The sequence below is a fragment of the Colossoma macropomum genome, unplaced genomic scaffold (genome assembly GCF_904425465.1).
Source record: "Colossoma macropomum unplaced genomic scaffold, Colossoma_macropomum, whole genome shotgun sequence".
In the NCBI taxonomy this organism is placed as follows: domain Eukaryota; kingdom Metazoa; phylum Chordata; class Actinopteri; order Characiformes; family Serrasalmidae; genus Colossoma; species Colossoma macropomum.
The window spans coordinates 38,763,423-38,782,412 of NW_023494805.1; the positions used below are offsets into that span (position 1 = coordinate 38,763,423).

At 39.1% G+C, this 18,990-nt stretch overlaps 1 protein-coding gene across 1 annotated transcript in view; it reads right to left on the reverse strand.

Annotated features, from left to right (window-relative positions):
- ak5 (adenylate kinase 5) overlaps positions 1 to 18,990 on the reverse strand; it is a 98,575-nt gene that overhangs the window by 78,911 nt on the left and 674 nt on the right. The window contains exons 2-5 of the mRNA XM_036596314.1: positions 17,473 to 17,659; positions 12,415 to 12,582; positions 9,895 to 10,067; positions 3,414 to 3,527 (exon numbers count right to left, since the gene is read on the reverse strand). Coding sequence (XP_036452207.1) covers positions 3,414 to 3,527; positions 9,895 to 10,067; positions 12,415 to 12,582; positions 17,473 to 17,659 — 642 coding nt within the window. The remainder of the gene's footprint in view (positions 1 to 3,413; positions 3,528 to 9,894; positions 10,068 to 12,414; positions 12,583 to 17,472; positions 17,660 to 18,990) is intronic.

Below are 18,990 nucleotides of genomic sequence, written 5' to 3' on the forward strand. Positions count from 1 at the left end.
AACAGTTCCAAGAAAAAGGTCACCAGAATCACCAGATCTCACGCAGTGTGACTTTTTTTTTAGGGGTACGTTAAGGATTCTGTTTATGTGCCAACAACACTGGAAGATCTCCGAAATCGCATTGAAAGAGCCGTGAGTACAGTGATACCGACATGCTCAATCGAGTATGGGATGAATTTGACTATGGCGTTGATGTTGTCCGTACAGCTGGAGGAGGTTCATATTGAGCACTTGTAAAATTACATAATAAACTATATGCTCAATTAAACCATTAACAGTTCACTGCATTGTTCTGTAATGATTTACAAGTGAAATAAATCATTTTGAAATCGGATGAATCTTTCTGAATCACCTGTATTATACAAATAAAAATGCCTGTTTTAGATTCTTCAAAGTAGCCTCTCTTCTCCTTTCTCCATCTTTAAAAACTCTTATCATTCTCAACTCTCAAGAAGCTCTATGAGGACCAACCTGGAATACTTGGATTGAAGGAGATGCTTCCTACAACTCAGTTCGACGGGTGAAGAGGAGGCAGACAGGCCGCGCTCGATCAGTTGATGTGACGTCTCAGGAGGCTGCATGATAAGCAATCTCCTTCGAGGTGCAACAAGTGGATTGCACACAGCTGTCGGCCTATGCTGAATGACCTCTCCGATAATTGGTGTGAAATGAGGAAGGATGAGCGAGTGATAAAGACTGGATGTAGAGAAGGGAGAGAGAGGTAGGAATCTGATTGTCTCCCGAAGTGTTACAGCTGGTGAAGGTAAGCAGGGATCCGATTTGTTGCGGAAGGAAAACGTGACATTTCCAGGTAGCGAATTCCAGCAAACTATCTCCGTCTGCGTTTAAAGGTTAAGGCATCACTGTTCAAATCCACCGAATTCAGGCATGGTGAGGCATCAGCCTGTGGAAGCGTAGCTGCTGCACGCCGGGGAAGGTCACTGAATCACACGTAATGTGGAATGCGCTGCTCGGGGAATAAAAGAGTGTGCGTCACACAGAGCTAATTAACTAAGATGAAAAATGGACTGAGACTGGATTGTAATTTAGATATGAGCACGCACATAGATATGAAACCAAAAGCCACGAAATATCATCTGTGTTAGGTCAACATCCTTCCATCAAATTTAAACTTACTGAAATTGCTTTGCGAAAAATTACAGAGTTTTTGTCAAATATGTGAAAAGTTCATTGTTTTGTGGAAAGTCCTGCACATTTTCACCAAACTTTTTGACATCAAAACAAACAGAAAAGAATGCCAAAGGGAACTTGTCACTACAGAATGTTAAGTAAATATAATTATGTAATGAAAATGTAATTATGTAACTCAATTTAAATACAGGGTGATTCAAAAAGTAACCAATCACATACCAATTGAAAGAAGGGGGTCATAGAGTTTCTGACTGCCAGTGTGGCTGTGAACCTCCAACAGCTTAGAGCATTCGTCATTGTTATCAACAGTTCCAAGAAAAAGGTCACCAGCATCACCAGATCTCACGCAGCGTGACTTTTTTTTGTGGGGGTACGTTAAGGATTCTGTTTATGTGCCACCACTCCCAACAACACTGGATGATCTCCGAAATCGCACTGAAAGAGCTGTGAGTACAGTGATACCGACATGCTCAATCGAGTATGGGATGAATTTGACTATGGCGTTGATGTTGTCCGTACAGCTGGAGGAGGTTCATATTGAGCACTTGTAAAATTACATAATAAACTATATGCTCAATTAAACCATTAACAATTTACTGCATTGTTCTTTAATGATTTACAAGTGAAATAAATCTTTTTGAAATCGGATTAATCTTTTTGAATCACCCTGTATTTAATGTAAATTGAAACAACAATAAAACTCGGAGGGTTAGACAATGCTTACACAGAAAGGGTGTTTTTGCCTGCAAAGGAAAGTTGTCTGAGTAGGTGTGAATTCAGCAGAGTGTGAACCATCCATGTTCATAACACAAGGCTGACTGAGCCAGCCAGCATGCCACTGGCGCTAGCCAACCATTGTTAATGACAGACAGGGCTGAGTTTGTTTCTGAAATCTTGTATAAGCAAAAGATCCACCCCACATGACAGACATGTCAAAGCAGAGATTAAGAAAACTGCTAATGGTAAACTCAACAGAGCCAAACATGCCATTTGTCCTTTTCTTTTTGGCTCACCCTCAACACTGGTCATTAAAGCACTTTTAAAAGCTAATGAATGCAAGCACAATAACGAGCGGCCTTAGCCTTCCCAGCTCCATCATCGACTCAGCAATTAGGCACTCAGCTGTGAGAGATTCAGCTCCATTAATGGTTTCGAAGTTGACATGTTACACACTGCTTGCAGCACTGCCCTGTTTAAATCAGGGACAGATAGGATGCTGCTGTGGCTGAGATACAGAACCTCACATGGGAATAGCTAAGGGTGGGTGATATGGCGAAAGTATAACGTCATGATGCTTCAAGACATTTTCACAATATGTATCACAATATTTTGCTTTTCTTTTACTTTGAAAATGAACTAAAAATAGAGTATTTACAAAGTAACCAAGGATAAATTAAGCAATTAGTAAAAATAAATAAATAAAATAAGATAATGTTCTGACATTCAATCAGTTGCTTGTCTTTATGCAGTTACTATACAGTGGTTGTTGTTGTTGTTGTTTACAGGCTCTTCATTACTGGTCTTTTTTATGATCTATACAGTAGTTCAGTGTTCCAGAAGTACTGATGATAAAGGTGGGTTGAGAATGAATTTACACTCAATTAAAAGTATTTTTACTTCATTAATGCCAATGATGTTTAGTAACTCAAGTAAAAGCACCCTTTCAAACCAAGTTGAGTACAAAAGTAGCTCAAAAAAACATTTAATTGCTGTAGAAGCACTGCAGTGAAATTCTTAGTATATTTATCATCTATCAGTGGAACTTAAGCTATTTAAGGCTCTATTCTTCTCTTTTTGATGCATTCTCAGTCTAAAATAAAAGGCTAAACCTCAGAAATCAGTGGTGTGACCAAACGCAAAGCAGTTCAGTCACCAACATAAAGAAATTGAACACAAAAAAATCCGTCATTAAATGTTAATGAGTAAATGAAACTAGTTACTTCCCCCTTCTGATGATGTGCTCAGACAGATGTATCGTGACCTAATTTACGATAACACTAACTCACTATCATGTTGCCCACCCCTAGCAATCGCTGATTCTGAACATGAGAACTGGCTGAAACAAAATTATTCTTTCTAAAAACCTTCTGAATTACCTTCTTGTGATAGGCACTGACACTTGAGGCTGGAAATCCTACCAGAAACTTCGCTGCCAAGTGAAGTTGGGCTGTTTGGTGACATTGTGATATGAAGGAACATGGTCCAAAGAGGCCAGCTGTTTAATATTGCAAGACAACCAGGCTATTTTTAAAAGCACTCACCTGATCTTCAAAAGAAAGCGCCTGTCCCACATCCCGGGGGAAGCCATCTATGACTATGCCATTTGCATCTGGTATCTTCATGATCTTCTGCTTGATCTCAGTGATGGTTGTCTCCTATTGGGGAACAATAATGGAGTTCAGTCACACAGGAGAATTTTTGTCCAACAATATTGATTGATACAGGTTTCAGGATGTAAACTTTAAAGATATCCTCATTTAGACCCTTTGGCTGTCTCTCTAAAACTGTTCCCTATCCAATAATGAAGAACAGCCTATTTCTTCTGTTCTCCAATCCACATTAGCAACAGCTGAGTCAGACACATTTAAAGCAACAGGGTATAGAATGTGCTTTATATTTTGAGCTGCTATTTACACCATAAGCCCTAATCATTTTAAGGACCAATGCCATTTTAAAACCATGTAGAGAAAAAGTCCTTGTGCAAAGCTGAATGTGCACAACCTCCAGGGCTGAAATGGCGGCAAGTGATTTTTCAGATAAGGACGCTATCAGCATTTCAAGGGCGACGGATGTGCCGTCCTTTTCTAGATCGTTCCCAATCACGGAAACAGTTCCTGTGCTCTACATCTCGCTCCCCACATCTCAGCATCTCTGATCTTTTGTTGACAGGTTTTCCCTTGTTGCCACCGAGCTTTCCTCCCCAGAGAAGCTGGAGCTGAATTGTTAATTTTAAAGGCTGGATACAAAGAAAGGAATCCGTGACTCATGACACGTAACTTAGCATTTTAAAGTCATTTCTCAACTTCTTATATAGCAGAGTGGTGTCTTTTTAGTGTATGCTGGAGGGCAATGTGCAAGCAGTGCATATCTAATGATGCAGAGGGAATCATTTAGGATGCAGATGAATACTTAGTGTGGGACAGCTCTAAAAATATGCCCGACTTGACTTGTTTGCCCTGGAGTTAAAAAAAATGCAGGAATGGAATCTGTACAGCCTAAAGCTCTTTCTTCCCCAGGTCAGCTGGATGAGGCTGAGAACTGTTTTAACTGTAGGACATAGAGGCTGCTGTCATACAAGCAGTACCATCCTGACTGCTCTACATAACAAAATGCAGCATCCAAAAATAGTTCATTGGAGTATATTGAGATTTTAATGCTGTGCTATCCGATTTTGTGTGCTTTTCTTTAAGTAGGACGGCAGAAAAATAGCAGTATTTTGATACATATAGTACAGTGTAAGCACTGAATCAACAATAATGAATGTTCACTTACCAGCCACTTTATTAGGAACCCTTCTAATACCGGGTAGGACTCTCTTTGCTTTTAGAACAGTCTGAATTCTTTGTTGCATGGATTCAACAAGGGTGGGAAACAGTCCTTAGAGATTGCCTTATGTAATTGATGCAGATTCTTCAGCTGCACATTCATGTTAGATTCTTCTGTTCTACCACATCCTATTGGATTGAGGTCTGGTGACTGGGGATGCCACTGAAGTTCAGTGAATTGACTGTCATCTTCATGGAACCACTTTGAGATGTGCTTTGTCACCATTAGGTGAATTATCATGCTGGAAGTAGCCTTAGAAAATGGGTAAATTCTGATGCACAGGGTCTGCAACAACACTCAGATAGGCTTTGTTTCTCAATCAATGCTTGAGTGATAATAGGGATCCCAATATTCCCCACACAGCACCACCACAAGCAGCCTGAACTGTTGACACAAGGCAGGTTGTTTCCATCGATTCATGCTGTTTATGCCAAATTTTGAATCCCAATTAGAGGATAACTGCATGACTAAACAGGTGTTTCTAATAAAGTGACTGGTGAGTATATCTTGTACTAGAGCTCATAATAAAAGCTGACAACAACCACTGTTGGAACCCTGAACTTAGGCTCTGTTCACATTACCAGGTTGAAGTGGAACAAATCTGATTTTTTTGTCCTAATGTGACTCAGATCTGATGATTTCAGGGCTGTGTGGACATGCAAATCTGATCTCTCTAAATCCGACCTAAGTCACTTTCATATGTGGTCCTAGATCTGATACGTATCCGATTTGTGGCCATGTGGCCTTAATGTGATTATTTAAACAGAATGCACTTGCCCATGGCAGGTTAGCCTCAGTGAGCTAATTGGCTAGCCATGCAAATGGCAATGCAAAACTTTTTTTAAGAATTGTGAGCATAACGTACATGACATATATGAGCTACTGCTTTGTTTAGCTATAAATTTGGAGTAGAACCGTGCTGTAGTACCTTTCTTTTTGTTCTTGTTAGCTGTGTAGCCTTTGGCACGCTAATGAGCCAGCTAGCAGAGGAAAGTAATGAAGTTGTATTAGCAGTCATGTATAATAAATGTAGTAGTTCGTAACCCAAAGCCCAGCAAATCAAATAGTTTTGAAATGTGAAGCATTTTAAAGTACTTTATTGCTACAGCTTATAAACAGCTTTGTTCGCCATTATTTATGGTTTGAAAAGGGAAATGTGCTGGTTCGCTATGATTTCTGGGCAAATTTTGCTGCTGAAGTCGACTCTAGCCCTTCTGAGGCCTTCACTTGAGCTAATAAAGTAGTGAAATGGCCTTTACGATGACGCTGAGGGTTGCCCCGAGGGAAAATGACGAGGCTAAGTGGACGAGCGCTTGTTAAAACTGCTATTTAAAAGGGGGGCAATTGTATTTCCCTCAAGTAAAGGATTCTTCTACTTTGTCCACCATTGAAGGCCATAAGCAATCACATACAAATGTATTACGTATTGAACATATATTGATATTTGGTATATATTGATGAAATATGACATTATTGACAGTACAGCTGCAATCATATGAATTGCATAACAACAAAATTAGATCCTGGAATTCAAAGCACATATTTCCGAACAAATTCCTAATTATTAATTAATACTTATCATTCATAATTATGTTAGGTTTTAATACCTAATTATGTATGAGCACATAGTATAGCCTATGCTCCTTTCCTCCTTTAATGCATGCATTATATTTTATGCATAATGTACTTTAAACAGGCCAAAATTTGCTTTTCTCTCTGAGGCAAATGTGGGTTATTTTTAGCCCCTTAAAATCAAACAGCCCACACTTCAATTCCTCACTCTCAACTACACAACTTACATATCAGATTCACAGTAGTTACTGAATAATCTGTACTAGTTACTGGAAAATAGGTCTTAAGATTAATCACTGAATAATAAGCCTAGAGTTTTAGGTGTTAATTCATTTTAACAGACAATTTAATGCTAAGAAATCCTTCCAAACTTCAGAGCTTCCAAGTGTGAACCTGAGTGAGAAAAAATGACACCCACGCCCTTGTTTTGAGCACATGAAGTGATGATCCAAATTTTTTTCAAGCAAGTATTGCTTTTTGATTACACAGAATAAGCAGCAGGCATTACCAACCAGTTGGACAAAATGACCCTGTCATACTTCCGTAGACTATGACGTTAACATGTATGGCAGATGTTCCTGTTTGACCTAATCCAGTAATCTTTGCCGGTGTGTCTTTATCTCTCTGTCAGGGAAAGGAAAGCCTGACTTGTCGTCTGTCCGATCATGTTAGTATGTATCTGAGGCAGCTTTGGATTAGTGGCTCACGTTGTCCATTTCATCCTATCAAGAATAAGCCTCATGGGTTGATGCCCTTATTTCTCTTCAAACTTACACAGGGGTCCTGCTTCTGGGAACAGAAAGCCAAGCACACGTTTTACGGTTTGTTTATCTTTTAAGCCCTGCACTACAAATCTCTCAAGCTTTTGTGCTCAGCTTCCTTTAAAAATGAAGAGGAAAGAGTGTGGAGCCACATAACCTGATTGCGGGGCTGCGGGGAATTTGGTATGTGTTATTGTTGGATTTGCGAACACATTGTGGTGGTACACAGATATGTGAATATAGTGCACTAAGCAAGTAGATTTTTTCATTACAGAAGGAGCTGCCTAACCCTGTTCTTTTCATAATACGCACACAGATAGATGCAAACACACAAATCTATTCTGGGCTTTTTCCTGGTGCCTCAAGAGAAGGTAAGTGTTGTGTGTCTGCATCTGAAAGGTGTTCACAAAGGGAATGTATGATGATGATTTGTGTTTCTGAAAATGAGTCACCGCCGACAGAGCCAGGAGGGAGGCAAAGAAGATGAGAATATTTAAAACAGAGAGCTGAACAGTGATGCTGAACATCAGCAATCCATGTTTTTAATATACTGTCACCTTCCAGACAAAAACAAGTATCTCCAAAACACTAAATTTACAGGAGAGGGCAAAAATGTTCTTTCCTTTCCTTTCCTTTCCTTTTCTTTCATTTCATTCCTTTGTATGTTAATGTGAGGAGATTTTATTCCAGGCATTTTTGAAAGATTTCTATGGGTCCAATCTCCATGAAATGTGCACACAATGTAAACAACAACTGCTGCGCTCAAATGTAGAAAGGTAAAAACTGAAAAAAATGGAGATACATGTTTTTCTTTGGACAGTGACAACATATTCTTCCACAATAACAACTTAAAAGCGTAGCAGTATTAAGCATTCATAAGACAACACTTTGAGTTTGTCCTCAAAACTCAAAAAAGATTAACCCATATTTATGTTGCACTATGACTGAGTCAAAGCTCATTATAATGTCTCACTGTCCAAAAATCCAAAACCAGCCCTACTGCAACTACAACATTTGCTCTCTGTGTAGCATTATATCACAATAAGGTAGTAAAAAAAAAAGAACCCTTTCCTTTGACCTCTGAGTTTTCGTATGGTTCAATATCCAGTCATAATTAATTTATTATTAATCCTTATTATTAATAGGATTAACACCGCATCCCTAGGAGCTGGTTTCTTGGAAATGGCTTAAGCCTAGACTTGGCCTAAAAATAGCAATGTCAATGGTGTTTCTCTTCTCTGTCAATAACATGATTTCTCAGTTCTGTTGTTTCATTTATTTGATGTATATAATGAATAATAATAATTAATTAATAAATAAAGACATTTGTTTGTGTCACAAGCTACCATTTTGAACAAGAAAACACAAACAGGAATAGAAGTCACAGATTAGTAGTGTTTTATCGTTACTCTGATTAAAACAATTAAAAATAAGGTTTTAATTGTGCTCTGAATGGATTGTATGTTCACTTGCAAAAAATACAGTTTATCCAACAATAAAACCTTTTGCATCTTTCCTATAGTGATATAAAACACAAAAAACTGGCCAATGTGGATATACATGCGCCGTAACTCCCCTGGCAGCAGATGTAAACGAGTTTAAGGGGCAGCTGCCAAATTCTCAGAATGGATCGCCTGCAAGACGCTCGGTTCAACAGGGTTAAGAATCTTATTTAATCTATGTTCAGGCTAATTTGGGTCTGTGAGACCAGCCATATGTGAAACTGATTCATTTCAACCTGCTCCGCTATCAAAATGATAATATATTTTGGAATCAATAAACCCTAGATGGTTTTGCTTCCACTAGGCCCATCCGCTATGAGAAACATGGGAGAGCACGGTGTCAGTGATAACTTGACCAGGGGCCGTATTATAGAAACTTTCTATCTTTTTGTTGAGTTTGTTTAAGGTCAAGATAAGATTTTTCACAAATTCGTATCACAGAAGTAAATCTTATCATGATTTAAGAATCTTATCTTACAGCATCTTAAGTTGGGAAATCTTAACTTACTCGACAGAAGTCGACCATCAACTGTCATGTCTGTTACCTAGCAACCGACCATACATGCACCGCTGAAACGTAAACATGTAATCAAGTTAGTTAGCCAGACAGCTAAGGTACTGAGGTATAAACGTCAAATAAAACTAAAGCTAATGCTTTAGCCGAGCGCGCTAACGTTATTCCTCCTAATAAACAGACACCCGTTCAGCTCTGTCTCCTCATTATTCACCATCACTGTAATACTGTATCTGATGAGTTTTATCAAACATTAACACATTAAGGCATTAAGAGGGGATGGTGGAGATCGTCTGTGCAGCGTCTGGGGTTTTTAAAACAAAATCAAAGCAGCGTTTTTTAATGTAGATAAATGTAACGTCATTATGCTGGTTATGGTGAACTGTGCTGAGACAGCTCAGAGGTTTATCTTAAAGTTAGGACAGAATTTAGGAAATTCTGTCTAGTTAGGATGTTTCTGTAATACTGTTTTCTTATCTGGAGATTTAAGATTACGAACTTAAGAACTGTTGTTCTGTAACAGCTTCTGTCCTAAATTCAGTCCTAGCTAAAGTTGTCATGGTGACTAAGCAGATAAGATTTCAGACTTAAGAAGTTTCTGTAATACGGCCCAGGACTATAAAAAAAAACTCCCCATTTAAATAGAAAGTGATGAGGATTTGGGAATGTAGATCAGGCCAAAGGGCATATTCAGCCTGCACAAACCCAAACCCCACTTCCATCGGCCTACTACTATTCACATTATTTCCTGACTCATCATTAAATGAAAGACTTTAATTAGCCAGCATGCTGTGCACTTGACCTTTACTTATAGTTACCATTCATTCTCCATTCACTGAGGCTTTACCTGTGGAGCCAGTTCCCCATTAGTGATGATCTTGGCGATCAGACTCCACTTTCTGTTGCTGGTGGCATTGTGGATCATCTTCTTCCTAAGCAGTTCACCCACGGAGACATACTCAAAGCCATAACGCTCAGCGATCTTCAAGCTTTGTGTGCCTTTACCACTGCCTGGTCCACCTGTTCGAGGAGGAGCAGTTAGAGAGATAGGACTGCATATGAACAAAACACCATATTAGCATATACACCGATCAGGAATAACATTATGACCACCTCCTTGTTTCTACGCTCTTTGTCCATTTTATCAGCTCCACTTACTATATAGGTGCACTTTGTAGTTCTACAGTTACAGACTGTAGTCCATCTGTTTCTCTGCATACTTTGTTAGCCCCCTTTTATCCTGTTCTTCAGTGGTCAGGACCCCATGGACCCTCATAGAGCAGGTACTATTTAGGTGGTGGATCATTCTCAGCACTGCAGTAACACTGATGTGGTGGTGGTGTGTTAGTGTGTGTTGTGCTGGTACAAGTGGATCAGACACAGCAGTGCTGCTGGAGTTTTTAAACACCTCAGTGTCACTGCTGGACTGAGAATAGTCCACCAACCAAAAATGTCCAGCCAACAGCGTCCTGTGGGCAGCGTCCTGTGACCACTGATGAAGGACTGGAGAATGACTAACACAAACTGTGCAGCAGCAGATGAGCTATCGTCTCTGACCTTACATCTACAAGGTGGACTGACATGGTAGGAGTGTCTAATAGAGTGGACAGTGAGTGGACACAGTGTTTAAAAATTCCAGCAGCACTGCTGTGTCTGATCCACTCGTACCAGCGCAACACACACTAACACACCACCACCACGTCAGTGTTACTGCAGTGCTGAGAATGATCCACCACCCAAATAGTACCTTCTCTGTGGGGGTCCTGTGGGGGTCCTGACCACTGAAGAACAGGATAAAAGGGGGCTAACAAAGTATGCAGAGAAACAGATGGACTACAGTCTGTAACTGTAGAACTACAAAGTGCACCTATATAATAAGTGGAGCTGATAAAATGGACAATGAGCGTAGAAACAAGGAGGTGGTCATAATGTTATGCCTGATCGGTGTATATTACAATTGCAATCTGTATTTCAGTGTAATAAAAACACATTGGAGAACCGTAGATGTGACTTTGTTAAAGGCTGATCTGCATTACGTTTACTGAAATATTTACTGTTTTTTCAGCACTTGTGTTTCCTGGTTCATGCAAATACACTGCCTCATAGAAAAGGCCAAAGAAACACTCATCTGGAGCTGTGATTGGTCAGGATGTTCATAGCACGCAGTAAAAACACTGTCATTGGCTAGAGAGATCATTTGCATGATACCAGCATTGCAAAATCCCATATTGTGACAACGATTAACAAACAATATATATTTCTCATCCCTATAAAGGAAGCAAAACATTTTCTGTCGCACTTAGACTTCCAATTTTGAAAGAATTTTAACAGTAACACTCAGACAACATATACCTGTATACACACATATATGCTAATTTCAATCAGCTGAGGTACTCAGAGCTGAGGACAATGAACTAGGTCATCTGTGCATATGTCTTAACTTAAACTTAAGGGTTATTAATCATACGACTTATTATGCAGTAGCCTTAAATAATTAATTACTATGAAACTAACATTTGCTCTGTAGTTATGAGCGTACGCGAGCAAGATCCCTGCAGATTAAGGGATTAATTGTATTATTAATTATATGTACAATATATGTTTGGTGTTTTTCAGTAACTCAAAGACTTTTTCAATAACTTTAATTAAGAATTTAGAGTGAATAATCTTTTCAACACTTTATATAGGATCTTTCATAACTCATAACTGTAGGAGATTTCAACTGTGGGACTAGATAAAAGAGAGACAGATGAATGAACTACTGTGTGTCTTATTTGCATATAGGCTGTGCAACACATACACATTTCCATTCCAAATGAAATCAGAACTTCATGTAGCTTGTCAATCAAGGAAACCAGATAGGACATGGCGGAAATATGAAACTATTTAATTCTGAACTATCTGCTTTCCATTCGCTCACATGGAAAGATTTCATCTGCTTTTCAAAACAGTTTTGATTAACATTTAAAAAGTGTTTGAATGGATATCACGCAAACTCTCATAATGCGCAGAGTTTACTAATTATCAAGTTTTGTCTTTCAGTTTATTTACTATTGGTAAAAGGAGACGTTAACATACAGGGTGATTCAAAAAGATTCATTCAATTTGAAAATTATTTATTTCACTTGTAAATCATTACAGAACAATGCAGTAAACTGTAAATGGTTTAAATGAGCATAAAGTTTATTATGTAATTTTACAAGTGCTCAGTATGAACCTCCTCCAGCTGTATGGACAACATCAACGCCATATTCAAACTCATCCCATACTGGATTGAGCGGGTGTCACTGTCACCACGTATTTAATTTATGTGGAAGGTATTTAGCTAGGTATCACCACACTTCATAGCTGTTGGTTATACACTTACCAATTATGAGGATGACTTTGGGCCGTGGCCGGGAGGGGTCGAAGACTTCGTACTCCTCAATCAGCTCGGCCGTTTCAGACAGGTCAGAGTCACTCTCAATAGAGAACTGATGGATGGGCGGCAGCCGGTCATACCTTCGATAAGGGAAATTGGGACTGTCCGGCAAAACTATGAGGAAGAAAACAACGAACATGTGAGAAAATCATGAAAGATTTCACTGCAAATCTTGCAGTCTCCTCAAACATTCGCCAGTGTAATGTAACTCTTTAATGTGTGGCCATTTCAACTATAGCTATATCTGACACAAACCGACATATATTCATACAACCCTGTTTCCAAAAAAGTTGGGACGCTTTGCAGAATGTAAATAAAAATAGGATGCAATGATGTGCAAATCATGTAAATCATATTTTTAAAGGAAAATACTACAAAGACAACATATCACATGTTGAAACTGAGAAATTTTATTGAATTTCATGTCAATTTTTTTAATTTTAAGCCAACAACACGTTCCAAAAAAGTTGGGACAGGGGCATGTTTACCACTGTGTTTCATCACCTCTTCCTTTAACAACACTCTGTAAGTGTTTGGGAACTGAGGAGACACTTGTGTAGTTTTGAAAGAGAAATGTTTTCCCGTTGTTGTTTGTTATAGGATTTCAACTGCTCAACAGTTCGGGGTCTCCTTTGTCGTATTTTTCATTTCATCATGCGCCAAATGTTTTCAGTGGTGACAGGTCTGGACTGCAGGCAGGGCAGTTTAGTACCCGGACACTTTCACTATGGAGCCATGCTGTTGTAATACATGCAGAATGTGGTTTGGTATTGTCTTGCTGAAATAATCAAGGCCTTCCCTGAAAAAGACATCGTCCGGATGGCAGCAAATGTTGCCAAAACATGTATATATTGTTCAGCATTAATGGTGCCTTCACCGATGAGCACGTCACCCATACCATGTGCACTAAGGCCCCCATACCATCATGAATACTGACTTTTGAACTGTGCACTGATAAAAAGCTGAGTGGTCTTTAGCCCGGAGGACACAGTGTCCATGATTTCCAAAAAGAATTTCAAATGTTGATTTGTTGGGCCACAAGACACTTTTCCACTTTCCCTCAGTCCATTTTAAATGAGCTCGGGCCCAGAGAAGGTGGCAGTGTTTCTGGACCCTGTTTATATATGGTTTCTTCTTTGCGTTTTTGAATTTTAACTTGCATTTGTGGACGCAGCGCTGAACTGTGGTTTTCAGAAGTGTCAGATGGCATTTAGAGGCACGCACAAATTGCTACACTTCAATCAAAGACTACAGAGAAACACAAATCTTGTCTTTTGAATAATATGTCATACAGATCGTGTTTAATGTTACCACTGACATGAACTAACAAGGTAAAAAAGTCAGTTTTGATTTCAAGCTGACTTCAAGAATGTTTGAAATTCTTGCTGATGAGTCTTGCAGCATGAGTACCTCTCTGACAAACAGTAAGAACAGTGATGAGCAACAGCCAATGAGCGTGCTAGAGAAACGCTTGGGGAGTGAGGTGGGAACAGTTACAACAAAAACAATCATGGCGAAGCGTTTATTAAAGAAAAGTGCTGCAAATATTTACTGAGAGGCTGCTCAGCTGCTCACCGCCCCACGCTTAGGGGTAGAAGCAGTCTCTGGATCAATATTTGCAGAACCTTTCTCTTATATTCTGGAGAAAGCACTCATGTTCTGTGAGGAAGAAAATGAAGGGGAAGCTAGTAAAGCACAACATGAATGCCAGCTGAATGTGAAGAGATTTTCTTTCTTTCTTGTTCCTGCACAAACAGCAACTACAGAAAGTTGCTCAGGCTCTAATTTGGCAGGTGATATCCTAGTACTGGGCGACATGACCTCAAATCAATATCACGATTAATTGAACGTTTTACCTCAATTACGATTAATAAACAATATTTTTTGTTTTTTTGTTTTTTGCCCTGATAGTTCACAGAAAAGGTCTGTACTGTAAATATGCTCTGCATATCTTAATGTAAATCGTCTCAACAGCCAGATCAGAATTCATGCAACTTTTACGTCAATCCAACTCAACATTCGTCATAATTTCGCACTGCAGAGACCTAATAAACATTTGGGGTGATATTTCTGTACAAAAATTAGAAGAGACTCATCCAAAACACCTCCGTGTTTCAAGAGATTTCGAAAGAAACGGCCAAGGAGAAGAACGCTGCAGCATCAAAGAACAGTTATAAGTTTGAAAGCAAAGTTAAAAGAATCCGAGGATGCAAACCAAAGAAGTGACCGCGCCCTTTTTACGGCTCGAACACATTCTGGGTGATGAGCCCAGCTGTCAGTCAGTGAAGCTTCATGATGGCTCCTGTGATGCTGGCGAAGATGAAACTGAACCCTCCGGGAGCGACTGGTGTTCGTTCATAGTCATGATCGTTTACGTCTGGATGAGCCACGTGAAGCAGCTTGACACATTGTTGTTTTGCGCATGCGGGTCAGTTTAGGAGCTGATCTGTTCAGACTGATGTCGCCTATAGGTCACATTTAAAAGATTTTGTGAACAGCCAAACAGAAAAATCAGATTTGGTTAGAAAATCACATTTGGGCCACTTTTACCTGCTTTGTGAACATAGCTTTAGCTTCCATGTCGCAGAGTGGACGTGGCGGAGTCACGTGACTACACACGCAGTAGTAAGTTTTTAAGGGGACAGTACATGAACACACAGATTGGGGAAAGGATTAACAGAATTTTTAAAAAATCGAAATAACCGACATGGGCAAGATTACGTCGGTTAGAGATTCTGAATATCGGTTTCGGTTACTTCTCGATTAATCGCCCAGCCCTATGATTTCCAGTTCTTGTGCTTATTTTTGTCAGACAGCAGGATTTGGGGATCGGGTGCTATTTGTTCCAAATCCCTTCATGTGAAAATGTAGTGTGGTATGCGAGCCTCGTCTGCACCCAATTGTGGTGCACACATCACCATGAAGGACTGTTATGATAATTACATGATTGGTGGACTGTAATTTTTTGACCTGACCACAATTTTGCATAGCTGTTAGCTTTTAAATCATATGCTCACATTGCAACAAACAGAATGTGAGTTGGGTGCATTTGATCAGTTGGGTTGAGGTAAATGCAAATAAATAAAAGAAAGCAGAAAGTTCGAACTTCTGATGCTATAAAACCTTTAGAGGGCAGCAGTGAGTAATGTTTGTTTAGTTGAGCTAAAGCTGTTTCTGTTGTCATTTGGGAGCTACAAAGAATCAACACCTAGGTAGTTTCTGTCACCAAAGCCAATTAGGCCCCTTTAGGCTTGTACTTTAATAGTTGCATGCAAATAACAAAATAAGACAATTAAATTGTTAATCATCTATTTTTGATTATTAATTAATCAATTAACCGTCACCTCAAATTTGATGACTGTGACTGGTCCTCTACCACACTGACAAAAAACTGATTGCAATCGACAAAAGTTCTGTAGTGTGAGCAGTTCACTACGCAATTTTATACCTTTTTACTCAAAATCAATTAGAACAACATCATTTTACAATTTTAGCATTTTGTTATTGGTATATTGTTAAAAATGAAAAGATAAAGGAATACAAAGGAGACGGGGCCCAACTGAGAAAATGGATGAGATGGGGAGGCAATCAATTCATGGGTCATTTGTTATGAATTTAAAAGGAAACGCCACCAATTTTGTCAATTTCTGCATAATTCATAAGTTGCTATGTAAACAAAGCCTTTTAGAGTGGTTTGATGTGAAATGGTTCACTGTAAAGATATTTACAAACTCAGATTTCTTTACAGTGGTGATAAAAAAACAGGGATTGCGACGTCTGCAATGCAAATATAGCCATTTTATTTACTAAACAAAATGACAAGTGAACCCACACGTGTCCCCTTTTCTGTATGTTACGTTGGCGATTGTAAAATAGTCATAAAATGCGAAAAAATATATTTTCTTTCGGGACTATTTTTCCACACAACACTCTGCATGTACCTCTCCATCATAAATGTATTAAAAAACAATTCGGAAAACAATGCCTAAGAAATCAGGCAGCATATTCATAATCATCTCATGTAGCAGCTTTCTGTGAGGGAGGTTTTAGAGACATAAAAATTTTCAAATGTCTGGTTCCTACCACAATTGTGAACAATTCTGACCCGGTTATTTTCTGTATAGCAGAACATTTCACATCAAACCATTCTCAATTACTGTATTTATAAGTTAATAATTTAATTATACAGAAATATATATAAAGATCAGAGGAATTCCCTGTTAAGGGTTAACTCCTTAAATGGCCAGCGCCCACCAGCAGGCCCAAAGTTTTATTACATACCTCAATAACCTAAGCATAGCTCGGCCAGTTTGAATTGACGTCCTTGTAGTTACTGAATAATAAGCCTTAAAAGTAATAAGCCTGGGATTTTAAGGGGTTAACCAGTTAATTGTGGTAGGTACATAGTAGTAGAGACAGTGTAATTACACGTGGCCCAACAAAGGCCAGTAAATGTTGCGTTGTGGACTGTCTGGGGGCTTATAACACAATTAACTCAGTGTCTGGCAGTCCAGAGTGTGGATAACATATTTGTTTTGCAAAGCAAACTCAACGGGTAGGGATGCTTGGCATTCATATTCCTATCTGCATAGCCTACGGCAAAGTACATTTATGACTGCAAGAAGTGTACAGACCTATTTGCAGATGACACACAGATGACCTCCACTCATAAGTCATACAATTGGAGTAATGTATTGAATTATCAGTGTAGCTTTCAGAATGGACCATTATTGCCAAATGCAAATAACCAACAAACTAACTACAGATCCATAAATGGTTTTATGAATTTAATTTAATGTTGCCATGTTTCTCGTCAATCAAATCAGCATTTATGGGCTTTGTGACTTTCGCATAAGATAGAATTTCACTTAAAATTGACATATTTTCTTCTGTAAGTCAAAAAAACCCCTCTCACTTTTTTGAATGTAGTTTGCATATTGTCTACTGCTGGCGTACATTTGTAACCGACAAACATGTCACTCGCCTACTTCCTTCTGTACCTACCGTTTCGGAAGAAAGACCGTCGTGATTGGCCACCATTAAGCGGTGGCAGGGATTTCTTCTCCTGCCCCACAAAGGTGTCCCACCGAACCTTCTCGGTCCCTCCCAGCTCCCTGACCTTCTTCAAACAGCACTCCAGATAGTCTATAGGGTCGTCTGGACGGTAGTACATCAAACCTGTCAGCAAACTCTGGAAGGACAGAATGTGAAACAGGCATTGCTTTAGTGGACATCTGCACCAGTGTTTTGGGCGATATATATATATATGTATATATACATATATATATCTGCATACCAGTACTGGTGTCACACAAAAATAGTTAAAAACAGTTATTGACAGATTATGGAACCTAATAAACCAAACAATTTGTTGGGTGTTTCAGCTTGTGGAGATACTGAACAGCTCAAAATGCATAAAAACTAAATAAATTGGTGGTGTTATTTCTGTAAATGTGGTTTATAGATATGGTTACTGTTTACAATTCTGTGTAATGTTGCCTTTGGAGTCATTTTAAGAGAAGAAAACAGAACAAAACAGTCCAACACAAACTATGATTCCAATCAAAACAAGCCAGAACCAGTACAGAAAATGAAATATCTGATACCATCATGTATTTGGAAAATACCACCCAGCACTATTCCTCATTTTTTCCTCTATCCTAGTTCCCAACATGCCTGAACCAAGCAATCATATACAGTGAAGAGCTGGTACAGATGCCTTGGAAAGCTAGAATAGAGCAAAAATATGTAAACCGTCTGGGGGTCCTCGAAGACTGTGGTGGGAATCTCCACACTAAAAACACTGCAAGCAAGAGGAGGCTCTAATACAGCTTCTCAGAACATTTGCATATGTGATCAATGACCACAGCACGGTGGGCCACATCTCCCAAATATCTTCTCTGCTTTTTCTCCATTCCCGTCATTGCGTGATACAAACAGTCCACTTTCCTAGACACTCTTTTCCTTCTCCTTTACATATGAATGCCTTCACTGGTTGGTTCTTCAATGCTTAAAAGGTTCCCTGCATGGTGATATGGTTCTTCAGATTGATGGAGAATGTGTTTTGGAAATGGTTTGACTTCATAACAAAAGAAGAACCCTTTTTGGTTCTGTATAGAGACTTTTTCAAAAATACATAACACATTGTCCATCAATCGAACCAGTAAACTCATTCACGGTACATGCAGAGCACTATAAGGCCAAACAGTCCCAAGGAAAACTTATTTTTGTCAGATTTACCCCTATTTTACCATCATCCTCATTACACATAAAAACTCAGAAGACACATATAGGTTCACTGATGGTTTTGGATAGTAAATAAAATGTCTGTATCTGCTTATCTGCTTTAGACATTGCTCTTCTGGCTCCTATCAGAAAATCAGAGTTGGTAAGTTTCTCTATAGTGAGCCATTTCACATCAAACCACTCTGAATGACTCTGCGCACATCTGAGTGACTGAACTATGCAGAAATTTTGAAAAATCGGTGGAGCTCCCCTTTAGGCGTCCGTTTACCTCTATTC